This window comes from Pezoporus flaviventris, unplaced genomic scaffold (genome assembly GCF_033815535.1).
Source record: "Pezoporus flaviventris isolate CSIRO_AGI_PZ_B2104156 unplaced genomic scaffold, CSIRO_AGI_Pfla_v1 ptg000005l, whole genome shotgun sequence".
NCBI lineage: Eukaryota > Metazoa > Chordata > Aves > Psittaciformes > Psittacidae > Pezoporus > Pezoporus flaviventris.
In genome coordinates this window covers 10,569,042-10,590,497 of record NW_026892553.1, presented here as the reverse complement: position 1 = coordinate 10,590,497, position 21,456 = coordinate 10,569,042, and the positions used below count along the sequence as shown (strand labels likewise).

Here is a 21,456-nt window from a genome sequence, read left to right as displayed (position 1 = left end):
CAGCTCTTCTCAACTTATTTCTGAAAGTGTCTATGCTCAGCTACTATAATCTAAGTAATTTTCATTTACATGAACCCCTTATTCAAGAATACTCTCCAGGCAGAGAGTATGTCAGAGAAGACATACACAGCAGAGCTCAGTGAAATCATGCTGCTGAAGGGTTTAGCAAGCAAGAGCTTGCTTGGTGCTCTCCAGTTTTGACCATTTCATTTGCAGCCACCTTGCTTTCATCTTCACCCTCCTCTAAATTACATTCTGGTAAGGCAGGTTAAACAAAGTAACATGTGTTACACCATTAGATATAAGAATTGATATATTTGCCTGTTTTTGGAAACATATTGATTGAAACATTAAAAAAAAAAAAAAAGAAAGAAAGAAAGAAAGAATAAAGCCGTGAGTTCCTGGTAAACCCAGCAGAACGCAAGAGAACTGCCTGAACCAGTTCCAGAAACACACACACGCATCTGGCCCTACCTGAATGTTCCGTATTGTTGTAAGAGTCTCAAAATGCAGCAATTCAAGGTAAGCAAGCATAATGAATACCCAGAAAATTGATCAGTGTACATCAAAAGAGAATGATGTCTCAAAGGAAAACTGAGTTATAAATGGGCATTATCTTTTTGCACGTGAATTCCACATTAATAATGAATAAACCCAGCCTTCCAGCAATACTGACTAAGCAACTAATCATACCACTGAACTCTTGTAGAAGCTAAGTGCAAAGAAAACCTTCTCCTAAAGCACAGACACCACTTCACAAGATACTAGGCCTGAATGTAACTAAAGGTATTCTAGGATAAAAAATTTCATCACGTTATACACAAATATGGGATTCCAAATCACTGCAATGCAATGATGCCAAATACGATTTATACACAAAATTCTGAATGCTACCAGGTTTGTTTTTTCTTATTTCATTTTATGAAAGAGAATGATGTAGGATTTAATTAGGTCTTGAAAGCCTTACTCCTGTTAAATAACACCCAAGAGGACTTTGGTATAGAGAAGGACGTTACTTAGAATTCAAAAGTCCTCTTTATACCAGAGGAATGTGTTCTAACTCAGAGATAAACTGAACACCAAGCTTACATACTTGGATTTTACTAAAATGAAATCCTTGATCTACAGGGCAAATACAACATCGACAGCTGTTACGCAAGTCTTCCTACAATGTTTCATCAAAGATGTTAGCCTTGACCCAAAGTAAGCATTTGCAATTCAGCTGCCATAGTATGGAAGAGCTACACTTTCTTATAAGCATAAACTGCTGACTGTGCCAATAGTGTGAAACTCTGTGAAGGTAAATTTTTAAGTAGGCTACAGCCAAAAACATTTTGTGGATTCATCTTCAGGCCTGGGCTGAATCTGACCTGCTGTCACAGAATCTAAAATACACTGGTTCTGGACAACAAACTTACAAACCACAAAGCGTGTTAGAAAATAATTTAAAATCTAATTAAAAACAAACAAACAACAAACAAAAAGATAAAAATCTTCACTTGGCCATTTTAAATAAAGACCATGAAAGTATTTCAAATCTGGAAAGAAAAAAGGATCTAGATAACTGAAACCTGGGGTTTCAGAGACTTGAAACAAAGCTGACTTCTGTCAATTTGCAAGAGACGGAAAACTGCATATGTTCCACTCCTGATAGCTCAGTTGGCTGGCTACATATAGGAAACAGCAACTGAACATGAAAGAACTGGGGTAAAAAAAGCGTAATAGAACGTAACAGGTAAACCATACTATGCAATCATTACCTTAGTGATAAAAATGTTGCTGGGAGGGAACGAAAAAGGTGATTTTTTGTTTGTTTGTTTGTTGCTAAACTTTCTCTGGTGAAACCCAATGAAAAAATAATAGCAATTTCTGTCCTTTACATGGGAAGAAAGACATCTGCATTCTTTATTGTGAAATCTGGAAAGCTCAATTCTGTACTCTGAATGACACACACTAGAAACACTTTCAAACCTGTAACTATTAATTTACTTTACTATTTTTTTTATTAAATGTAGTAATCAAAAGAAAAGACAAATCACTTTTGGCATTTTATTCAAAACATTGGCTTTTAATTTCCCTTTCACCGCTCTTAATTTTTATTCCGTAGACTTCAATGCCACTATTCTAAATACAGAGAGAAACACAAAGCAGATTCAAAAGACTCCTACACATAATGAGATGTTTCTAGTTCTGAAACATTCAGTGATAGCTTAAGTACTTACCACCTGATAATCAAGGTAGCAAAGACTTTCCTGATCATTCACTCTTTTCTCTTAAACAAATCAATGCATTTCTCAAGTCACTTACCCTGTAGTCCCTGGACATGCCTTCTGATGGGACAGACCCAGAAATCTGACTAGAAATGGTCGCAGCTATCAGCTGTTTACACCATTCCACATGGGATCCAGTTGGGCTGCAGAAGCAGAATATTTCAAATTATTTAGCAATAATTCAAAATGTATATTGAGAACAGCAAAGCAACTGAGCACATCCAGAAAACAAGACCATAAATGATCACTAATATCATGAAAATTAGCTTGCTTTATAGGCAGAATGCAACTGTTTGGCTGATCAAATCAGGGAAGAGAATTTTACTAGATTTTATCAGAGATGTTGAGCCGCCAGTAGATTAAAAGCAAGGATAGGGTCTGAGGAACTTCTAAAAATGTTGGTTCCCTTATCCAGTGTAATTTTTGTCATCATTCACACATTTTTTTCTCAAAGCCATCCACTGAATGAATTTGGTCAAGTAACAGGAAACTCCTTACGCTTTCCTTAGTATGATTTCCTGGTTATTCAGTAAATCCTCAAAATTCAATTACTCCATGCTAGTATTTAAAAATTTCAACTAAGCTAGTGTTGTATTCTATATCAATATTAAATGTAGAAAATATATGTTTTCTAATGTGTAGCTTCTAGTTAGGCATTTTTTTTTCCTACTCATAAAATAATCTCTGAATAATCTTCAGACAGGCCTTCCCATGCCACAGTAAGGAATTCTGCAGCGCACCGTGTTTATAAGAACCCTTTAGGGCCAAAGCATCTGAACAGCAGAATAGCACTAAACCCAGGATGATGGTCTTGAGAACAGTTTCCTGAACTAGTGCTGCTCACAAATAACATAGTATTGAGAGCAAGAAACAACTACAGTTTATTGCCAGACACTTTGAAATGCACTAGGTCTGCTTCAAGAAACACCAGTATCTGATGGAAAACTGGGAATGCCAGAGGGAACTGTTCCCTGAGTGCCGGGGCAGCCACAGCTTAGCTAAGTGCTAACTCTTCAAACAGTTCAGCTGGGCTCTTCCACAGATTTAATGCTTATTTGGAAGTCAAATACAGAAAGAAAATGTTAATTCATTTTTAGAATTCATTCATAAACCAGCTTTGGATTCTGTGAGTATCCAGTGACACCAAAGTCAGCGCATACTCAGCACCCAACAGGTGCACCAGGACCTGGACAATAAGAGGGTGGGATCCTCACATAAGATGACCAATTCACCTTACCAAGAAGTCTTTTCACACATTGACTATGCTAGTATAGGTAGATACAAGGTGAAGCTGCATGCAACAACTGACATGAAAGCTCTTTCAGAACTGATACATTTTTGTAGTTTTCTCTCCACCTACAAGATGCTACAGAGCACTAGATCCCAAAATGTTGGTTTGCAACTAAAACACATCTATGGTATTCCTGCTTGAACAATGAAGGCAACTGTCAGGTTAGTGCTAAACCCGAATCCAGATTCACCTAAGGAAACTTTTCACTGCAGTTTTGTAATAGAGTGCATGAGCTGACCTTTTCTGATCCCATCCATTTCTCCTTCTTTCACATCTCTTAATTTCTAGTACATCTTCCTAGGGTTTGCCTAAGTTTGTTTCCAAATACGCATTTACTTGTCAATCAAGAAAAGGATTTATTTTTCTATGGCTTATCTTCATCGGGTATCACTACATCAGCAAAGACAACAGCAGGAGGAAAAAATGTCAAGGCAGCTCCATCTCTACAATCAGTGTCTGAGGATGTATCAGTGAACCTTAGGATGCTGAACACAGCTGTGACTTATCACCATCTGCCAAGTGGGTCAACTACCAGCACACGTCTTTTCATTCTGTCTCACCTGAGGTCATGCACATCAGCACAGCCTGGTACAACCATACTGGCAAATAAGTAAATTGTATGAAAAATGGACATTATAACTTTTCCAGAGTAGAACAAGATGAGGAGAAGAAACAAGGAGACTATGATAAGAATGCGCATTATTAGGAAATACAAAGTTGTGAGTTTCAGTGACAGAAAATGGACATTTGATTTCCACCTTCACTAGAAGAATCTAAAATTCCAGATTTCTCCTAATATAGAGAGAATATGGAGACTGCAACCTGGCAGTGATTCTTAAATACAGTGGCTTTTCTTCGTTTTTCATCTGGGTGAAGCTTCCGCTAGTTTCTACCCCTTGTTTAAGGATTTTTGAACTCGGCTCTGTAGTCTGCCGCCAGCTGGAACCTTCTAAAGGAAGGAGGTTCCGTGCCGGTGAGTGCCCAAGCAGATGTGACAACACCTGGCCAGGTCCAGCCCCTGTGTGACACCGGAGCACCGGCACCGGCGGCACCAGGCGCGGAGCCACCACACGCACCGACGGTAAATCAGTTACACCGCCGCAGGGGAAATACAGGCGTGCATGGGAAATAAGTGAGTAACAAAAACGGGAATAAACGCTTAAAGGCTGAGAACAGCCTCACTTGAGTTCGGGAAGAGGAGAAGCTACGCACTGCCCCAAAACACCCGGCCCGAGCTCCGCCCTGCAGCCCCGGCCTCCTCCGAACCATCGATGACGGTAATGATGAAAAACACACAGCCGCGAGCAGGAAACTTTGACAACGGCCGGTTCCCCGCCGGGGACAATCCACCGTCAGCCCGCGCGCACTGGAGTGAACTCCCAGATTTAAGTCCCCCGGCTCCGCGCCCGCTTCCAGGCTGGTTTCGGGGCACGGAGAAGCGCGGAAAAGCGGGGAGAGCCCGCCCCATGGCCGGGGGCCGCGCTGCGCCGGGTCGCGGGCCGAGGGGCGCCCTCCGCGGAGGGCAGGCCGCGACGCCCCGCACCGAGCGCGGGAAGCGGAGTCGCCTTCTCCCGCCGGCTTCGCTCACCTGTCCAGAGTCTCCGTGCTGGGCTGCCGCGACCCTGCCCCTGCCGCCGCGCTCGCCGCCCGCACGGCTCGCCGGTTCACGCCGCCGCCCTCCACCGCCGGCCCAGCCGCCGCTGCCGCCCGCTCCATGTTTCCGGCCGCCGGCGGTGCTCGCCGCGCCGCCGGGATGGAGGGCTGCCGCCCCTCCTCGTTCCCCGCCCCGCTCCACCGCCCGGCCCGGCCCTGGCACCTCAGCCCGGCCCGCTGGGGCCCCGCCGGCGGCCGAGAGCTGTCACCTGGCGGCTGGGCTTACCCACAGGCCTCCGCGCCGCCGCGAGGGCGGGCAGCGGCCCCGCGCGGCGGGAGAAGGCCGGGCCGGGGCTGAGGGGAGGGCGGCGGGGGCCCCTCCGGCACTAGCCCGGGCAGGCATGGACCGCGTGCCATGGTAAACCGCCTGTCGGAGGCAAAGGGTTTGAAACTGACATCATGTTTATTGCTTCTCCGCTCACACACATACATGGCAGACGGATGTTAAACTCTCCCCCTCAACGCCCCAAAGTCGCTTCACGAGTCACACCCGGCTCCAGCGCAGTGCTGCGGTCTCCAGGGGCACGGTCACCAAGGGAGAGTACTGGCCAGGTTATGAGGCTGCTTCCTCAAGCATGACAAAATGCTCACTGCGAGGCAACAACTGAACTCAAGGCAGCGTGAGAAAAACACATCAAAAGGAGGTAGTACACAAATTAGTTCTAAGGGATACCCATAATACCCAAATAAAGAAGGCATCCAACACAGAGCCTAGTTTGTGTAGTGGGCTTCAGTTATTATAAAGTTTATCTACTCAGGTCCATGGAAATACAACAACAGAAAAGAAAGGAAAAAAAAAAAACAAACCAGCATTCTGAGATGGACATTTCATATGGGACATGAAGCACTTAGAGCCACTGATGTTTACATCCCTGCTCTTTTACCCCTCCAGGAAAGGGCACACAGGACCTGGAACTCCTTCATTCACTGCCCCAGGCTTGCTGTCGGTTGCAGGGGATGGATGGTCCAAAGGGATGGAGGCACCAGGCGATGCCCAACATGCACAGTGACAGCTCGGATCATGCACACAAGGGGAAGAAGAGCTTCCTGTTTAACATAAATCAGTTTGTATGCTAACATTCACAACTTCAAACTAGTATTTTCCAGAAAGTACTGTATTAAAAACACACCTACGTTTGCCTACCATTGCCATGTAAAAAATAGAATTAAAACAAGTATCTTATCTGTTGAATGGAAAAAAAAAAAAAAAAAATACAAGCCCACACAGACCTGTTAGAGAGCTTCAAAGACTGAAATTCAACTGAAGGAGTAATATGAAGAATGGTATATATGTAATAAGTGCAAAAAGATCCCTTTCCATATTAAACTCTCCCAAATGCAGCAGGTTAACATGTAGTGTTTACACAGTAAAACAACTAGATTTTTGGAACTTCTCCACACTGCTCAGAGATGTCCCCAATACGTTCAACTCAAATACAGAAACTTCAAATATTCTAGTAAAAATAGCTTTTTTTTTATAAACCACAATAGAAGGCAAATATACCCGAGTATGCATAGCTTTCAAAATGTAAATATATCATGAACAATTAAGGATCCTTCTTCATTTATCAGATATAACGCATCTCATTTACCTTATCAAGTCAAGATTTTGGGACAACATTGTTATTTTGGAAGCACACAGTGAAGAACATTAATGGGAGAATGAAATTTAGAGGATAAAATTAAGTCATAAATCGTGCATATTTAGAACTTGCATGGTGTATGCTCTGAGCTTCCCTGAAAACAATAGTGCAACTCAGTGTATCTACTGAATTTAATCACGAGGCGGTATACTTCTATTCCTTTGAAAAAATACCATTCTAAAAATATTCAGATGTCCTCTAAACTTCAACTTATTTTATGCAACTAGCTTTAAATTTAGTTTTCATATGCAAAATATTTACACTTTATAAACTTTCAGAATTTCTAATAAACTATATAATATATAATTACACAGAACTTAATTTATATATAATCCTATTATATCTTGCAGATCAAAACTCGCCACATGTACAATAATTTACAATGACAAAACCCTCAAGAATCAAAATATCTCCTTTAAAAGAACAATAAGAAAGTCCCTTACAAATTGGGAATTGCAGTATTTCCTGGACTGCCTGAATATTATTAAACTTCTGAGAATATGCAAAATATTAATTAAATATCAAGCAGCAAGGTTTGTGCTACTTTTGAAACTACTTAAAAAAATACCTGAAAGGAACAAATTTAAGGTTTACAAGAAGCCTCTGAAATGAAGGCTTGAAATTAGAATTTACTGGAAGGTTCAGTGTATACATGCAACTCTCGTATACTGAAGTCCCTTAAATACTTAATATGTCTGTTGAACAAAAGTTAAATTAAACAGTAAGCTATAACTGCACAAGTTTTCAACAGTATTTGTAACTGAAAATTTTTGACTACTTTGGTATAAAAGCTCCTTTAAACAGGCACATTTACTTTTAGAAGACAAACACAAGCATTTATACTATGGCTATTGCTCGATATTTAAACAAGGTCTCTGGGGGTCTGTTTTTAATGATATAAACCTTCTTTAGAACCATTTTACTCTGTATTACTCCAAAGAACCAGTATTGCCAACAGTGATAATTTAGTGCTGAACAGTTAGCCAAAACAGGGCTTCACAGAATCCAGTACAACTGTCATTTGAAAATTGGTTATTTTTTATAAAAAATAGATTTTTTTATTTTACTATCTACTGAACTATTTGAACTTCTTCATTAGAAGCATTTCAGTGAAACCCCTTCCATATTTTTATTTCAAAAAAGGAAAATCTGCAATTCTCAGGTAACCAGAAAATTTCAACACTTCTCTCTGAAATCTTACAATAGAATTTTTTTTTCTCTCATGAACTCCACAAAGGTATTCCTAAAAGGAATACACAATACCTAATTCTACCTAATGTGGATATTCCTATTGCCATTAGTGGTTTACTCATGAGATGCAACACTGAGCATGGATTTCCTTAGATGACCTACAGTGTAATAAATTAAAGCATTCTTAATGAAACCAAATTCATTTCAATTGCACCAGATGTTCCAAAATAATTCTTGAAGCCTTCCATAACTAGAAGCTGATTAATAATGTTCCCAGTCCACTGGTTCTGAAAGGCACATAACTGAAGTTGGTTTTGTTTGCTTTGAAGTTGTCCTCAAGTGAAGACAGCCTAAAATACTTCATTAAGAGAGTCTAATGTAAGGCATTAAAATCTTCCTCTTTATGCTATAAATCTACATTAAGCACCGCTTGCTAGGACAGCACAGGAAGAAGCCAACATTTCCTTCAAAAATGTGTTTGTACTTGAGACACCATTTGTGTGGGAGATGACGACGAGGCTGATGAATTGGATATCTTGGAATTATTTGTGATCTGTAGTTCTTCAAGTCTCCTTATATAATCATCACGCAATGCAAGAAGCTCCATGTATCGCTGCTCCATTGGATTTGGCTGCTAGAAAGAAATCTATATTAGTCTTGTCACTTCAGTCCCACTACTTCTACGCAGTTAGGCTGCTGCAGTATTTGTGCTTTCCTGGCATTACTCTGTATTTGTAGTTTCCAACACATGTAACAAGTTGTAGCTAAACAGAAATGTTTATATCTATAATGCAAGAGCCCTCTGTCTTTCACTTGTTCTCATCCACTGAAAATCTTTACACAAAACAGTTCTTGCCACCTCAATAAAACCAGCCAGCACTTCCTGGAGCATATGGATTTTATTTTCTTAATATCTAACAGTGTGAGGAAGATAAGTGTGACTATCTTGTCAAAAGTTTTGCTCTTCTTGACTTATTAGAAAGTTTTAGATTCCAGAGATCAAATGTCTCACCATCTTCCTTTAAAATAGTGTTAAACAGACTATTTTAGCTGCACTAATCAAATTAAGATGGAATCCATATCTTCAGATTAAACTTCCCTTACTGGTGAAATTTCCTGCAGTTTTTAATAGCAAATTCACAACTTTGTGTAAATAAACAAGTGAAATAAATGCAAAAAATAATGAATTCCATAAGCAAGCTTGAATGTGTTTAAAATCAACTGCCCCAGCCTTCAGGAGATTGCTCACTTGAAAGAGCATTTTAACTGCTTCCTTTTTCAGATAGTGTAATGAAACAAATGGAAAATGCAGATAGCTGAAAGTTCTCCTCAGCTGTATATAACTGTCAAAAAGTTGCTGCTGTTTCACAGTTAACTGCCTGTAATGTAATTAAAACCTACTAGCAGCACAGTTCCAGAAGCAAATGTAAATGCCTCACCAATTCAAGACAGGCTGAAGCAACGCTCTGAAGCACACCACTTGCTATGCACCCCTGACAGAGATGCCAGCTGTGGAAGGTGGATCAATCACTGAATGTAGTTACTAAGATGATTAGAGATGTAGGGTTAATGATGTGGCTAGTGACAGATCAGACTCTTCATCAGGCTTAAGTCTGAGTCTGATGCAGAACATGCTTCTAAGTAATGGCACTAAGAAAGGTCATAAAAAGACCTGATTCAGGTCACATATAAGCTATTCAATTCTTTAAGTCAAGACGAAGCATAAATTTCATGTGCAGAAAAAAAATAAAATTGCATTTTGTATATAAAAGTAGTGAAAATGTAGGACCAGTAGTAGTAACATAGAAGATTATCCCACAGGTTTGCATTTCTAGTGAGAAATTTCTGCCAAAAAAATCTTTCCTGAATGATGGCAATGTGCATTTTTAACTAGATTTACAGCTAATCTGCTTGCCCTATAACCCTTCACTTTCTAAAATAAATCTTTGGGTTCACCTTTTGCAAAATGCCCTCATTTTTCACAGCAAGCAACAAAAGCTTAAAACTAAAACTTTAAAGCTGGCAACATACTTGTAAGAAAACACAGCAAATTGTCTGCCTCTCTTGCAGCCTCCTGTTGTAAATAATGCAGGAGATCAGCTGCAGAAAAGGAAGTGCGCTGCTTGAAAACTCCTGATTCATTCCAGGGGCTGCATTAGGAAGACTGCTTCTGTCAACGAATTTGCTCCTCTGTTTTCTCCTACTCAAAACTCCACAACTTGTTAAGAAAGACAAATGAATCTCTATACACTATGTGCCACATTGATGAAATTTCTAGCAAGTTTGTAACAAACATTGAGTATCCATAAATTAAACATTGAAAGCACAGCACTGAACTATGTGTAATTTGATAAAAGCTTTCCTGGGCTTCTGATCTGATCCGCTTGTATAATTTTCAATAACAGCTTTTATCCAACTGTTACCCAGTGCAAACAATGTTGAGTCATTAAAGTTACATAAAAAAAATATCTTGCCATAAGCCATCAATACAGATAACAGAAAGGACAGAATAGGTCATCTTAGTGTGTAGAATACTTCATAGGCTCTCTGAGAAAAAAGGAGAAAGATTTAAGCAAATGCAACTACATGTGTTTGTGATGCTCAACTGTTCAGGGATCAGTAAGTCCTATTTCTAAGGGTTGGCATTCACCCTTTAGTATATCAAAAGGCCCTTAAAATATGCTTCCCAAGCCCAGTTCCCAAGACAAGGGCCTAGAAGGAGCTCAAGAATGACTTGTGAAATAATAATTTTCACCTTTTCCTCCATCTTTAAAAATATAATAAAAACCTGAACAGATTACAGGACTATTCTACAAGTCAGTTATGACACAAAACCTTAGTTCCAAAGCCTAAAAGCATTTTGTACATTGTAGAGAATTTACTTACTTGTTGCCGAATTCTTGGGTTCCACCTGATGTAGTAACTGACCCAGAGCTCTAAGTGACGCATACTGGCTACCGGATAGAGTGCTCGATTTAGCTCTTTAGTATAGAAAGGATTGGTGTACTTAGATTTTTCACTGTTTATCAAAGACCATAATGACAAGGTTTTCTCAGCCACTTTCTAAAATAAAATAAGAACAGTAAATATTTACACAAAATCCATCACAGAACCCATGGTTACATTCTAAAAATCAATACACTTCTGATTTATTTAGAAGCATAAGTTATTGTAAGTTACTATACCAAGTCACTGTATTAGAAACATTCCAAGCCCAGTGCTTGAGAAATCTTTTAGTAACCATATAGTATTTAAGTTACCAAACCCAAAGAATTTACCATGTAACTATTCTAGAATGAGAAAGGCAGTTCAAAACCACTGTCATACAAGGAATACAACCAAATACAACACAACCAAAACTGTCTGTGATCATCTAAAGTCAAGGCAACAGTACAACATACACAAGCATACGCTTCTAACTAACACAGCTTTTTAGACAGAAAAAGACTAACCTCTTTTTCTCTAGAAGACTCACTGTTATACAAGAAAGTACCAAACCGGCAGCTGTACAAGTGATCCAGGATTGTAATCAAGAACTGCTCATTGAATTCAAAGGCTGTAGGAAACTAAAACCAGAAAAGACAAATTTGTTCTTTACATTGTAAAAGCATGGAGGGATGCACATGCCTTGGTTAAGAGGCTAAAAGTGGCATTTAGAAGCCTGAATGCATCTACAAATACTTTTTAAGGCAGTATTTTCATATGCTTTATAGCAGAGTAAATGTACAGATGACATGAGGTGTTCCAATTTTCTCAAACTAGTCAATGAAAAGAACTCTTCTCAAAACGTTCCAACTGCCTTTAATTTCTAAAAAGAATAAAATACAGAATGGTTACAGTTTCAGTTTTACTATCACAAAACAATAAGATATGCATAGTGCACCAATCAGGAAAATAAGGACTATTTCTAATTCTTGACATAAACAGACTAAATTCGCTGTTTTGTTTCCTTACCTATTGAAAATGCTTAAATCACAGCACTCAACAGCTCCCAAGCTTTGATAAAAGCACATTTGTTCTTGGGTTCCAAGGGACAGCTTTACAAAACTGGTGAAGTGAAACACAGACCCTACTGAGATAGCTGGATGCAATTCTGGTAAAAGCACTTTGCTGGGTCACATCTCTCCACGTGTTTCTGAGAAGCCCAGATCCAAGACACAGAAGCCTTCCATGCATAGCCAATGCTAGATTATGCAACAAAACTAGAGCTTGTACACCAGTTTTGGAAATACATTGACATGGTATGGTTTAGAAGTAAAAACGTGCTTTTTGGCTACAGCATCAGAGCAGAGGGGTATGCTATCCTCTGCAAATACTTTTGTTTAAACAAAACTCTATGTTTTTAATTCAGTAATCTCTTAATGTTACCTTCTGAAGAACAACACATACCTGTTTGGACACCTGCCACACACAATCAATGAACTGGAGAAAGATGGGCGATCTGTCTGCATCAGCATGATTTTTGTCACCATGGCCTATTCTCTGAAATGAAGCAATACAGCCTCCTGTTAACCAAAACAGTCTATTTTATGGCCAGACATGGTTTCTTATTTTGCAGTAGAATATTAACACTTCTGTAATAGAGCAACTTATTCTTATGATTTCAAAATTAGTCACTGCACTGAGGAGAGATTCAGATATACAGAAATACTGCAAAGCTGTTCCAAAGGTGCCTGAGAAATATTCCAAAGGAATAATTGGTTCCATTATAAAAACCTCCTGGTTATTGGATAAGCAGAACTGTTAAAGCATCCATTACTTTGCAAGTAAACAAGCCTTGTTTCAAACTATATTTATGTGTCAAAATCCAAGTTAGATTACAAAAAAAGACAAAGTATATAAGTCACTAGAGAACCTAGATCAAACTAGCCACACAGGTTAGTCTCTTCCCCTGCCTCACAACCTAAAGATTCACCCTGAGGTAGAACATGAAAGAGCTCAAAGTTAACATTAGTGGTCTTGACAAAGAAATAATGCAACATTTTCAAAGCTTGGGTAAGCCACCTTCTGTGAAGAGTCCAAAGCAACAGAAGAATTCTCCCTACAGACAAGAAGCAGGTTTGTTAAAAGCTTCTTTTTCACATTTGAAAGCTGAGAACAGGTAAGAGATTCAGAGAAGAGATTCTGTTAGCTCTGTAATCCTGCTTGAGTGTATTTACCTGGAGGAGATGAAAGACAATCATGTATGTTGAACTAAGATACTGCCTATCTGCCCGCAAGATAGCAAGCTTAATGTCTTAAGGATGTGACAAATCATAAAACCAGTATGCTACTCTGTGCAAGGACTTGCAAGATAGTTTAGAATAATAGAACTGAACGGCAGGAAATAGGGGGAGATGAGGGACTGATAACAGCTGAACTCAGTCAGCAATAGCAAATGGCTAGAAAAGGCACCACAGGGAACACAAACAAATTGGCCTCCCTCCTGTCCAGTTTTCCTGGTTTAAAAATCCATGGTATCTGTTAACAGAGCCATACATGTGTTCAGTAAGTCTGAAGTAAGGACTGAAAGTCCCTCCACTTCCACTATAGTTAGCAGTTTTAGGATGTCTGAGTATTCTCCATCTATAATTATATTTGTCTCATATTTCTTATACTAGAATGCATTGTAAGACTTTCCACATAGCAAGCAATTCTATCATCTGGATAGTGCATTAAGTTCACTACACATAGAACAGCTGGGGTAGGGGAATTCCTTTTCAACAAGGAAACTTATTGCACACTTCATTAGATAGAAATTATACATAGGAACTATTAAGTAGTCTACTATTTAGTTATTTGTTAAGTTCATGAAAACATGAACCTTGCTCTAACCCAGACAATATAAGAAACACCTATTCTTCTTCAAATCCCTGATTAAGGGAAGGCATAACAACAACAGCTCCAGAGATGAGGTTCAGGAAGTGTCAAATGCACGGAAGTGCCTAATCCTCACTATTACAACTCACTAAACTAAAATACTGCATGTATGATCACAGTATTTTTTGCTTCCATTACCAGTTTTTATCAAACAATTGTTTAGGTTGGAAAAGACATTTAAGATCATTGAGTCCACCCACTAACCCAGCACTTCCAAGTCCACCACTAAACCGTGTCACTAAGTGCCGCATTTACACATCTTTTAAATACTTGCAGAGATGGTGACTCCACTACTTCTATAAAACTCCAGAAAAGGACTGCTTTCGCTATAAGCCAAACAACAAATCCAAATATACACCTAGAAAACAGCAGATGGCTAAGGGAGAGTGCCTTCAACCATTTCCAAAGATTATTACTCAAGTGAGCAAGTCAGGAAAATAAAACAGCAGTTTAAGCAACGGCAAGCTATTTAAATCACCCTTATTGCTGCTGCATTGTCAGAGATGAACCAGTGGACTGAGCTAGTCATCTGGAAGGTGTGTAAAAGTCCTGCCTCACTAGCAGGTGGAAAACATTATCTGTTAAAAGATAACAAGCTCCTTTGATTACGCAAAGCAAAATTAATGGTATAATGAAAAGAACCATAGATGATTTGAATTTATTCATCGTGGTGAAAGACACGCGTCTTTTTAAGCTTTGTACAACACATATGCTAGGTTACAAATCTCCTAGGTATAAAAGCTGATTTTATCTGTGTCATGACTATAACATTTTGTAAAATACACGATAGAATGAAAAGTCAAGTCAGTGTTTTGTACCAAGACAGAATACTTCTAAAGTTCATGTAACACATCACTATTTGAAGACTACAGGTAAGCATGCAAAAAAAAAAAAAATGTACTACTGCAGATATTACTCTCAACAATCAAAATGCAAATCTACCAAGCCTCAAAGCACCTTCACAATGTCAGATCAAGGCCTGCCACAGCCTACAAGCTCACTTAAGCCATGCAGTGCTTCATGCCGAGTAGCTATACGTGAATTTCCAAATTACTGAGACACTCTTGCAAATGTAAAGTGGGCATGAAATACACACATAGGCATATCTGTCCATTTCTTTAATTTTCCAGATTGCCAATTTTCCCAGTTTTAGCAATATTAAATAATATCTTTAGTATATTCTACTAGGGACAAACTGTACAAATAACTTCTACTGAAGGTGTGGAAACTTCTTGGTGTTAATTACAAGGTTCAGCATGAACAAGGAAGAGTCTTGTAAAGCTCCCAACTTCTGTCGTATGGTTACATACCCCAGCACACTCTCCCTGGCAACCTATTCTGCTTCTCTACAGATTTCCTCTCCGTAGATGTTCTCCACATAGATATCCTGGTTAAATGGTTAGCTGCCAAATTTAACAGAAGTTCACTAAGTTTTGAATGGAAAGTTTCTTAACACAAACACCCATAACTTCGAATTACACGTGGATAGGGGTATTAAGGACTTGCTATGGACAATTTTACTTAACCTTCTAAGCATTCAGAAGACAACTCAACAGAGCTAGAGCCAGCATTACCAGTGACAGCCTCCTGAGAGCTATTATGACAAGTTTAGAGCATTTGGGAAGAAGTGCTAAAATATCACTTCAAAGGCACTGGCCAGATGCATCTGCCTCTCACAAGATTCAAAATAGTCCAAAAGGAGGGTGAGGGAGAAGCCTCATGTCCCAGCCTTATTTGACCTTCTTCTGAAAAGCTGGGAAGACATAATTTTTGTGCCTTCTCATTTTCTTTGCTCAAAAACCACATATGACCCTAGCAATTCTGTGCTTTTAAAAGGCTGCAAAGGACAAAATATGAGCTCTCAGAGGAAGAATGGTAAAAAAATATTAACCAAACAGGTCTAAAACAAAACCTCTGCTCAGATCTACCTAGAAAAGTTTTAAATCAGAATTCTAAAGTAATGATAAGTATTATAAAACATTAGCACAATGAGTAGTTTAACATTAAAAGCTTTTCAGAATGTTAATGTTGCATTTGTGGCAATTATCTTCTAATTCTTACCGATGCAAATTTGTGTCCAAAGCTTATCCACTCTTTCTGCACCAGGACTTCAAAGCCTTCAATCGTTCTGTAGTAGCTGTCGAGCATCAGCATGGCCAGTGATGTTAGCTGGGCTGTCCGGTCCCAGCCATCGCTGCAGTGAACCAATACAGAGCTCCTTCCTGAGGATACCTTGTCTGCCACTTGAATAGCTCCTGTCAAGACAAGCTGGCAAAGAGGAACAGACACCAACCACATATCAGTATTACCATTCTAACAAAAATAAACTGATTTCTTTGTATCTACACAGTATTTAAATTGTTAGTGTTTCAATTAAAAGACCTAAAGAGCATGCTGTACTAATTGGAAGAGAATTTTCTAGGAGATCAAGTAAATTTCTTGTATAAAAACAGACAGACAGATTGGTTCCCTAATCCGTTGCAAGATCTAATTCATCTCACAGCAAATTCTTAATAAATAGGACAGAAAACAGCAACCTGGATAAACTGAAGAACATAAGCTGCTTTTTGAAGAAAGAGAAGATTTACCATAGGATATATTCTAAAAATTCTGTTTTTCATTTGTCTCCCTTCTTTTAACTAAATGACTTGAAATGTCTCAGTTGTTGGAAAAAGGACTTGTACAATTTTAATATGTCCTTTAAAAAGGACTTGTACAATTTTAATGTTTATTTTCCAAATACGAACAAAATTAAGAATTTATTAAGTAGAATTCCTTACATAATGTTCAATTCTTTTGCAGAGCTGTACTTGAGGCAAAAGGTTCAAAGGACAACTGGTAAGAACACTGGCGAGTTACCAGTTTTAGTATTTTATTTTAGTATTTTATTCCACAAGATGGAAATTACAAATTTTACAAGATTTATGTACAAAACCATTATTCACAAAACAGTCACATACATACTCACAACTAAAGTAATTACAAACCCTTCACAATGACACTTACCTGTAAGTCCTGCTCTGCTAGAGAACAAAATAAATCAGTTCTCACACACATAATACACAATCAGAATAACAATGCATTCCTCTATTAAAGACTGACATTTGACTTGAAGCAGACGATAAATGTTGACTTTACCTACTGTTGCTTAGTAATGAGATCTCATAACATACTCTAAGACAAGTTGGTAAAAAGCCAACACTCAGTGAGACTGGTTTTGCAGTCCAAGTTGTTTGACGTGTTTCGTATAGGGACTATAGCAAAGTCTAACAAAGAAAACAAGTCTGATACAACAGATTTAGACAAATGTTATTTCAAACAAACAGTAAAATGTTACCTTTATATGTTCTAACCAATGGGTTGATTCCAGACTTGACAACCAGTGTGATTCTTCCACGTTAGGATAAACAATGTCCTTCAACTTCTTCAAAGATTCCCGCATGACATGAATATTATGAATGTCCAAGAAGAAAAGTTCTGCATTGGGATATGCATCTTCACTTTCATATCCTCCCCCAGTTGCCTATAAACAACATTTCTAAAATGAACTTTAGTATATATGCACTCACATAGCAACTTTTCAATGGAGCAAGAAGGGAATTTTATTTATACTTTATTTTGTAGTTGGGCAATATGGAATTTCAGCTGCTTGTGTAAAACACCAGTCTTGGATACAAGCTTTGGAGGGGCACATTCTGGCAAAGAATTGCCAGGGGGCTTTCGTTTATCCAAAGGGACAAAGTTTATTAAGTACAGCACATGGCCAGAAAGACACTGAACAAGGCTACTTCAGGTAGCCTTGTTCCTTTCTTGACCAACTGACATTACAATGTCAATTTTTTTTCTTTATTTATGTTCACTTTTCCCAAAGACTAAACAAACTCATGATTCTGAATACAAAAGAAACCAACTGACTTCCCAGACAGATTATTAATGTTAAATTAAAATGTAAATTATAGCACACAAAACAACAATTACTCAATACATAAAAGACCACCACTTCCAGGGGATAAAACTGCTCATTTCTTTGTTTCTTAAGAATTAGGAAAAAATTCAAAGGATTTGTCTGTTTCTTTACACCACTAATTCAAAAGAGCAGAATCTCAGATTTACCAGTGCAAATTTGCTACCAAAAAAACCATCACCAATAAATAAAACTAAATAATAAATAAGTAAAAAAAATCCTCCTTTCCTGTGTTTAAACTGCCTGGTTATTTACTACTAAAACTGAACTGATATACAATTAGAAAAAAATGATAAAAATGTTTGGATACATAAAATTAAATTCAAGTGTTAAGAATAAGCTACGTTTAAGAATTACGTTCAAGAATCTTTGATTCTGCCTCTAAGAAGTTCATAATAACATTAAAGTATAAAGTTACATTTCTAACATTAACTTTTACTGCTAAAGGCTAAACATGTATTTAGATGTTAAGAAATTAAAAAGCCACATAAGTAGAAGTCTGTACTACTGCTGCTCTCTCAAAGCACTTAATCACCACCACAGCAAAGGATGTACCTGGTCACAGAAGTAAGCAGAAACCCACACTATTTTAGGACACAGTGCCACTGATGAGATTTTCCAAAGGCAGGATCATAGAATTATTTATACTGGAAAAGACCTTTAAGATCACCGAGTCCAACTGTTAAGCCAGCACTGCCAAGTCCACCACTAAACCATGTCACTAAGGGCCACATTTGCACAGCTTTTACATTTCTCCAGGGATGGTGCCTCAACCACTGCCCTGGGCAGCCTGTTCCAATGTGTGATAACCCTTCTGGGGAAGAAATTGCTCCTAATATCCAACCTAAACCTCCCCTGTCACAGTTTCCTCTTGTCCTATGGTTACTGGTTACTTGGGAGAACCAATCAACCCCCACCTCACTCCATCCTCCTTTCACATAGTTGTAGAGAACAATAACGTCTCCCCTGAATCTCTTTTTCACCGAGCTAAACAATTCCAGGTCCCTCAGCCTCAGAGAGCTGCAAAATCACAGCATTTCCTGCAGATAACAAAAACTTGTCATGCCATGAATTGTGATAAATAAATTTTGCCTTTATAAGCCATTATGCCACCAGCTACACATCAGACAATAAGCTGAAGTACAGTATAGCCTTTCCTCTTTAGTACCACCTACATTTCTGTATAGTAGCATAGTATCTCTATTCTGTGCTATGTCCTTCCTCAGATGCTGCAGTATTCTCAAAGCTGCCAGGTCTTTCATGGCCTTGAGCCATAGTATTTGATTATGCAAATATATATTTGATTATGTAAAATTATCTGTATTATTAATGTTCCCAAAAACCTCCTCACAGAAAACTTCAAACTCAGTCTTCTCCCCACCTTCTTTCACAAATATGATGATAAGCATCTGTTTACCTTGTTTGCAACAGCATTCACATTGGGCCTAGCATCATAGATGGTCAGTTTTGAGATTTGCCCATTGGCCTCCCTGATGATATCAAGGTATCTTTCATCATCTTTATTCCGCTTGCCACTCATTCCAACAAGGGGTTGACTGCAGCGCATAATAACAGCTTGAGTCTCTGGATGAATCCATGACAGAACCTATTCACATGTCAAAAACACAGTAATTTTTAATAAAATGTATTTCTTCTAATAACTTCAGAATCCAATTTATTCTTTAAAATAGATAGCCTGAAAATTAACAATTACTTTATTTCTTCAAAAGATAATCCCCAGACATGTCAACTGCTTCCACTTTAGGCTCATAAAATTTAATAATAAAAGAGTCCATTCTTTTACACATTTAACTCTTACTGGAATTATACTAACCTATGTAATCCAGAGTATTTTAATATTTTCCTACAAGTTTTAGGTTACACAAATAATTCTGAAAAGCAAACTGGAAACAAACACAGCAATGTCTGCTGAGACTAGTAATTCAGAAGAATGAACTCATTGTAGAAACTATGACTAAGCTGCTCCAGTTCTTGTAGAACTTTTCCTTTTTTTAGGCAAAGAAGGAAAGTTGAAGCTTTCTGCACTATCTTGAATGTTTAACCTTCTCTTTAAAGCACAGTTTGTTCCTCAGCCCTCTTTACAAAGAGGAGGCTCTGGAGCAAAGCACATGCTGCCCTTCTTGTTCCTAAGAGACAGAGGACACTTACCAGAAACAAGTGGTAGTGAGCTGCCCAGGGAAATATCCAGACATGAGACCTGCCAGTGTGTGTGGGGGTGAGCATGACTGGTTATTTCTTGACAAGAATAAAATTACTATTACCAAGGAAATGACTCTCACAGGTACAGCCACACAAAAGCCCTGTCATGAATTTTTAGATGACTGAGAAGATACAGCCCAGTTATAAGAACTTATGCACCCACTATATATATAAAACATATATATTTTATACACATTATATATTATACATACATGTGTGTACATATATAGTAAATGCGTAATTACAGGCCTAGCCTATTCTAGAGATGGGATTCACTAGTTAGTGAATACCATATCTAATAAATATTTATTATATTGCGTTTTGCATCTGTTTGAAATTAAGTGAGATTCAAGGCAGCTTTCTGATACTGGCTAAGAATCTAGCACCTCTTCGAGTTTGCCAAATGGAAATACTAGTTAAAGCAGATTGTATTATGACACAAACTAGTATTTTCTGTAGTGCTGTAAGGAGCCGATACATAAAAATTCTCTCACCTCAAAGAATTTTAGTTACAGCAATATACCCAAAATGTCAAATAGGTTTATCTTAAATTGCACATCCCAGTTTAAAGGCCTAAAAAGCCCAAGAACTCACTCCACAGACTACGCATGAGATCTTATTTTAGGACTGATCATTGGAACTATGTTTAAATGCCATGTGGTTTGCTTACAGGAGGAAAACAGTTGCGATCACATTTTACGTGTATCCAACAATAGTCAATAAACTAGTACAGATGGCAGTCTGAGGCTCATACTTCATTAAGAAAAGGGAATCTGCAATGCTAGCATAGAAAAGTCAAGTTAAAACCAACCAAGTTGGAATGGGAGATTGTTGCAGGGGGGAAACAAAACTGTGGCTTGGCCAAGACACTAGTTTCAAGCAGCAAAAACCACCAGCCAATCAAAACTCTTTTGCTGTAACCACTTCCAAAAAAGCATCCTCTGTCGTGCTCAGCAAAATACTGTTTGGATGCATACTTAAAACTAGATACACCGCAAGGGAGCTTTCATCTCATAATACTCACCGGGATTCTATTTCGAGACCTAAAGGCAGCAACTTTCTTGAGATCATCATCTGTTGCATTATATGGCACTACCAAGAGTGATGGATATGTGTCACACAGCCCATAATGTTCATTAATAAAACTTACTCGCCACCGATCATTAGGCAGTCCCTAAAACATAACACAAAGTTTTTTCAATGTACTTTCAGCTGCAGAGATAACCCTGCTCTTGAATTTTACATGACATTATGGCCACATGGTGGCAACAACCTACCAATTTAATTAAACTATAGCACAGTTTCAAAACAATAGAAGAAAAAGAATATTACAAAACCACACAAAACATCTCATTACTGATGGGA

General features: G+C 38.4%; 2 protein-coding genes across 11 annotated transcripts in view; both read right to left on the bottom strand.

Moving 5' to 3' along the window:
• Positions 1-5,887, bottom strand: part of MTMR1 (myotubularin related protein 1) — a 42,506-nt gene extending 36,619 nt beyond the window's left edge. For 4 of the 7 annotated variants that reach the window (XM_061445980.1, XM_061445982.1, XM_061445981.1 and 1 more), the window contains exons 1-2: positions 5,150-5,334; positions 2,308-2,413 (exon numbers count right to left, since the gene is read on the bottom strand). In XM_061445980.1, coding sequence (XP_061301964.1) covers positions 2,308-2,413; positions 5,150-5,277 — 234 coding nt within the window. In that variant the 5' untranslated portion in view covers positions 5,278-5,334. Of the gene's footprint in view, positions 1-2,307; positions 2,414-5,149; positions 5,335-5,644 lie in introns of those variants that run through there. The other 3 variants (XM_061445984.1, XM_061445985.1, XM_061445986.1) reach the window with 1 other exon arrangement.
• Positions 5,888-6,761: 874 nt separating this feature from the next.
• Positions 6,762-21,456, bottom strand: part of MTM1 (myotubularin 1) — a 41,157-nt gene continuing 26,462 nt past the window's right edge. For 3 of the 4 annotated variants that reach the window (XM_061445977.1, XM_061445976.1, XM_061445979.1), the window contains 8 exons: positions 21,116-21,265; positions 19,289-19,477; positions 17,245-17,430; positions 15,969-16,175; positions 12,438-12,530; positions 11,501-11,614; positions 10,935-11,111; positions 6,762-8,682 (listed from right to left, as the gene is read on the bottom strand). In XM_061445977.1, the coding sequence (XP_061301961.1) occupies positions 8,515-8,682; positions 10,935-11,111; positions 11,501-11,614; positions 12,438-12,530; positions 15,969-16,175; positions 17,245-17,430; positions 19,289-19,477; positions 21,116-21,265 (1,284 nt within the window). In that variant the 3' untranslated portion in view covers positions 6,762-8,514. The remainder of the gene's footprint in view (positions 8,683-10,934; positions 11,112-11,500; positions 11,615-12,437; positions 12,531-15,968; positions 16,176-17,244; positions 17,431-19,288; positions 19,478-21,115; positions 21,266-21,456) is intronic. The other variant, XM_061445975.1, reaches the window with a different exon arrangement.